This window comes from Scardinius erythrophthalmus, assembly GCF_964197995.2.
Source record: "Scardinius erythrophthalmus genome assembly, chromosome: 9".
NCBI classification, from domain to species: Eukaryota; Metazoa; Chordata; class Actinopteri; order Cypriniformes; family Leuciscidae; genus Scardinius; species Scardinius erythrophthalmus.
Genome location: NC_138229.1, coordinates 35,967,829 through 35,973,160, shown reverse-complemented (window position 1 = coordinate 35,973,160; position 5,332 = coordinate 35,967,829). Strand labels below are relative to the sequence as shown.

General features: G+C 35.2%; 1 protein-coding gene across 1 annotated transcript; it reads left to right on the top strand.

Moving 5' to 3' along the window:
• The first annotated feature begins 250 nt into the window (after positions 1 to 250).
• aqp1a.1 (aquaporin 1a (Colton blood group), tandem duplicate 1) lies at positions 251 to 4,865 on the top strand. Its single transcript, XM_081373472.1, has 4 exons — positions 251 to 807; positions 2,084 to 2,248; positions 2,497 to 2,577; positions 3,766 to 4,865. Exons 1-4 carry the CDS (start codon positions 451 to 453, stop codon positions 3,943 to 3,945), a joined length of 783 nt encoding a protein of 260 aa, XP_081229598.1. The 5' UTR covers positions 251 to 450; the 3' UTR covers positions 3,946 to 4,865.
• The last annotated feature ends 467 nt before the right edge of the window (positions 4,866 to 5,332 follow it).

The following is a 5,332-nucleotide window of genomic DNA, read 5'->3' as shown; positions in this document are numbered from 1 at the left end:
CCAGCCAAAAGTGTGGTCACACCTGAATGAATTTATGTTTCTCATGGACTTGAAAATTCAGTATGCAGATTTGTAATCTGTAATACATAATTTCCAAATATAGCTTTGATGAAATTACTAATATTATTTTTATATTTTAGCTGCTCATAGCACTCAAATCAACTAGAAATTGATGTTTAAATAAGCTCAGATCTCGCACTTCTCTGAGATACTTAAAGTGTCAATGAAACGAGAGTTAAGAAGCAGGGAAAAAACTAAAGATGTCTCATTAATTTCGCCTGCCTTTTTTCTTCTCTCTCACTCACTCTTTCTGCTCCTGAAGCTTAAACCCGCCTCCTGTTTCATTAGCAGGACCTGCCCTATAAATACTCTCTTTTGGCAGAGAAACTTACTTAGTGCCCTCAGAAATCCTCTCCCTCACACAGCTGAGAGTGCCCAGAGCTGCCAGTCATGAAGGAGCTAAAGAGCAAGGCGTTCTGGAGGGCTGTTTTGGCTGAGCTGGTCGGCATGACCCTCTTCATCTTCCTGAGCATTACAGCTGCAGTTGGAAACACCAACAATGACAAACCAGATCAGGAGGTCAAGGTGGCACTTGCATTCGGGTTGTCCATTGCCACTCTTGCCCAAAGCCTTGGTCACATCAGTGGAGCTCACCTGAATCCAGCTGTGACGCTGGGCTTGCTGGCCAGCTGTCAGATCAGCTTGCTGAAGGCTGTGATGTATATCGTGGCCCAGATGTTCGGTGCAGCGTTGGCGAGTGGCATCGTGTATGGCGTCACGAAAGGGGACACCCTGGGGCTGAACACGGTGAGTGAGCGGATCCTTCTTATCTCTGCTAAGTCACCTGTTCTTCTCTTAGTCCCTGTTCAGTTTACTTACAACTTTGAACTGTCTTTACTGGAATAAGCCAAGTCTAGAAATGGATTAAATTTGTTTTAATTTCATGGATTAATAAATAGTTACAAGGAAAGAACGACACATTTTGAATTTTGGATAACACTTTATTTTAGAGTGTCCTTGTTGCATATTACATGTACTTACCATAGTAATAACAGTAAATGATGCATAATTACATGCAACTAATCCTCAACCAAACCCTAACCCTAACATTTACTGTTATTGTTATGGTAAGTACATGTAACATATGTAACAAGGACACTGTAAAATAAAGTGTTGCCCAAAATTTGTTTTTTACAATTTTAAGTCAAGTCAATATTATGAACAAATCATTAAGCGTTAATCCAACAGAAGTAATTTTAAGGTTTGAATAACAAAACAAACAAAAACATTCTGTATACTGAAAGTAATTTACTACTCTGGTTTAAATTACAGTATATATTAAAATATTAGAAATGTACTTAATAACAGTCTGTAAACAGAGAAACCCACACGTTAGAATCCGTCACTATGAATGGGCGTGTGGGCAGACAAGATCTGATGATAAAGTTATCATGCCTGTTCAGAGGCAGTGTTCTTTCTAGTGAATATACTTTCTGAACATTTCAAGAAGGCGTAAAGTACTTATTTGCTTTGCTAAAGCTGTCATGTTGTTTTTGCTGAGTGACATCAGAGCGCTGTCCTCTGACCTAAAAACTATTTCTAACTTAATTACATCTTGCTTATACATCATAAAATGAGTCTCATTTTGAGAGTCTCAAATGAGTGTTTCTTCTGATTTAAGTTTATATATATATATATATATATATATATATATATATATATATATATATATATATATATATATATATATATATATATACAGTAGTCAACATTTGAAGTGGATCATAACCTCTCATCAAAGTTATGATGGTCTTGTCCCGGTCTTGTCTTAGGAAAACTTTGATGAACTTTTTTGATCCACTTCAAATGTTGACTACTATAGTTATCACAACTATAGTAGTCAACATTTGAAGTGGATCAAAAAAGCATGCATTCAAATAAACTTTTACTACATAAATACTATATATATATATATATATATATATATATATATATATATATATATATATATATATATATATATATAATTTTATAAAAAAAAAAATATTTATTTATTTATGTATTTTTTTTTTTTTTACTACAGATCAACAGCGATATCTCTGCAGGTCAAGGTGTTGGTATTGAACTCTTTGCTACCTTCCAGCTAGTGTTGTGTGTCTTAGCAACCACAGACAAAAGAAGGCGGGATGTGTCAGGCTCCGCCCCTCTGGCCATCGGCCTCAGCGTTTGCCTGGGACATTTGACAGCCGTGAGTAATCAGCATTTTCTTTGCTACTTTTTCTTTGCATGAGCATTCCTGTAACTGTTGTAAATATTGCCAGGGTTACCATATGAATAAAGCAACATCACACAAACAGAGCAATGTTTAGCTATGTAAATCAGTTTCTGCTTTAGGAAAAATTAAAATAAAGTAGCCCAACCAATTCAAAAAATTTGCGCTCAATTTCCCATGACCTCCAACATCGTCTCCATCCTCTTTTGTTTGTCTTTGTGCAGATCAGTTTCACGGGATGTGGAATCAATCCAGCTCGGTCCTTTGGTCCGGCCGTAATTCTGAGAGATTTTACCAACCACTGGGTAAAATTACATTTCTGTATCCACCTTTGCAAATTAATACATGCTATCTGAATATATCTAGAGAATGCAGATGTTAATTGTAAACCTTTCAGGATCTTATCAGAAGACAGAATCAGCTAATGTTGAACTTTCTTAGTTAATGAGTAACAATAATATTGTTTTAGATGAATGCCTAGTCAAGAATAATCTATAGTTAACTTAGTTTTAACTTAGTCATGTTTGTGTATTGTTTGCTAAAGGTTTCTTAGTGTACTTAGGGTCGCAGATAGCACGTTCATGGCAGAGATGACTATTTAAAGTGCATGTTTTCATCCGGTATTTTACCTCAGATGTAGAGAGTTTGCTCATTTGCTATATAATGTTGAATAGAAATGTCTTTTAAGATGTTTATCAGATGTGTATGTGCTTCCTAGGGTTAGTGATGAACAAACCGCTTTCCTGAAGTATGTTTGGTACGGACATGAATGATACCTTAAAATTTGTGGCTTGTTGAGAAGAGATGTGCTATTAAGAAAATCTGATTACAAGTCAAGTCAAGTCACGTTTATTTATATAGCGCTTCATACATTACCGATTGTTTCAAAGCAGCTTTACAGTGATAACAGGAAAATAATGCATTTCGGCTGTTGTTCAGATAAAGTTAGTTCAGTGTTGATTCAGTTCCACTGTAAAGATCATCAATTATTAAATTAGTTCATTTCATCTATAAAGCAGTTCTACAAAAAAGATGTCATCGTCCAGCTCAGTTCAGTTCTCATACAACAGTGTCAGTGCAGTCAGATCAATAATATCGTTGAATATTAAGTTTCCTCAACTAAGCAAGCCAGAGGCGACAGTGGCAAGGAACCAAAACTCCATCAGTGACAGAATGGAGGAAACAACCTTGGGAGAAACTAGACTCAGTCGCTCAGTGCTCCTCTGGCCAATGAACAAACAGTGTATAATTATGATTCAGGCTGCATTATTGATTACACTGCATACTTACATTTGAGTAGAACTTGAGTCATACTTGGGAACCAAAATAACAAGGATATGCAACCAATCTCTAGCACTGACAACAAATCAGAAAAAGCGTAGCACCCTCAGATGTTGTTTATATGATATTACCATGAGATGTCCTTCCATAAACGCAAATATTTTTATACTGTTCCTAAAGGATGTTTGAAATGATTTCTACACCGTTTTCAGGTGTACTGGGTCGGCCCTATGTGTGGAGGTGTGGCAGCCGCGCTGGTCTATGACTTTCTGCTCTTCCCTAAACTGGACGACTTCCCTGAGCGCGTGAGAGTGCTGGTCTCCGGCCCAAACACAGAGTATGAGGTCAACGGTACTGACGACCCCCCTGCTGTAGAGATGGCTTCAAAGTGATGCGATACTCGGCATATTTAGTGAATGATATTCCTCAAGACCACAAAATATCTGTAAATATATCCTTTTTTCCCCTACAGAGAAATAGCATTCATTTTAAATTTACTATATGACAGTGTGGAGTTGCAAATGTAAAACCATTTATGTAGTTGCTCAAATGGACAGTTGGCATTTTGTATTGACTGATTTGAGTTTTGTATTAATGTTTTTACTCTCATTTAGTGAAACAGTATGTACCTCAGGAAAATTATACAGTTTTTCACTATTTTTTTAAATTTCACATATAAGCTTTCAAAATTTAGATTCACTTTTTGTGAACTTTTTTTTCACTCTGTATTGTATTATGTGTACACTATGATGTTGTTTTTTGTAATTAAACTTCAGGATGTTTAATCTAAAATATAAAATGTTTTTCTTCAAATTTCTAATGAAAGTCAAATGACAAAAAGCTTAAATATTAGTTGAGATTTTCAATTTGAATTGAACATTTGCACTACATATCAATCAATCAAATATATCAATCTCGATACGATTTTTTTAAATCAATGTTGTATTTCTTGGGGTGTAATATTTTTGAACAAGCCTGCTGTGTTTTAAAATGTGAGCAACCATCACACAATCCTCTGACTGTAAAACAAAACTAAACCCAAGTGCAGTTAAATTTACAGATAGTGACAGAGTTACAAAATAAACAGAACCAAACTTAGACTACTACTACACTTGAACTATGAACCTGAACCATGATAATAGAAACTCACTGACAGTGAAAAAACTCAAACAAAACCCAACAAGGTGTAGGGAAACAAGAGGGCTGTAAATACAAGGGCTAACAAGACACCGGTGGGAACAATCAGGAAATCACAAAGGGGAAACAGGAAAAGGAACAGGAAATACAATTTCTACAAAATTACAGACTAGATAACAAAACAAAACAAAAAAGCACAAAAGCACATTTCAATATCAAGTTTTTTTTTTTTTTTTTTTTTTTTTTTTGTGTGCTATCTTAAACGTTTAACATTTAGCTTTCAATATATGTACTATAATTAGTCGATTACAAATTTTGTTTCTTTTACTGCTTATTCAAAAGTGCTAAATTCATTTTAAAAAATGCACATCTGTGGTGTATGGCATGCTACACACCTTACTGTTGAATATTGTGTGATTTCTAAGTCACCTCGAAAAGCATCTGCTAAATGATTTAGGCCTGATTTCACAGACAGGGCTTAGATTAAGCCAGGATTAGGCCTTAGTTCAATTAGGACATTTAAGTAGCTTTTATAAACGTGCCTTAGAAAAAAAACTTGCGGTGTTAAACAATAGAATTTTAAATATGTGATTGCTTTACATATAAGCAAAATGGCACAAGTGTGGTTTATGACTGTGAGTA

What these genes read in the sequence shown, in the direction of transcription:
- aqp1a.1 (XM_081373472.1), top strand. Translation starts at nt 451, where the DNA reads ATGAAGGAGCTAAAGAGCAAGGCGTTCTGGAGGGCTGTTTTGGCTGAG. An exon ending in GCCTGGGACATTTGACAGCC is followed by an intron (nt 2,249 to 2,496) that starts GTGAGTAATCAG and finishes GTCTTTGTGCAG; the next exon opens with ATCAGTTTCACGGGATGTGG. An exon ending in GAGATTTTACCAACCACTGG is followed by an intron (nt 2,578 to 3,765) that starts GTAAAATTACAT and finishes CACCGTTTTCAG; the next exon opens with GTGTACTGGGTCGGCCCTAT.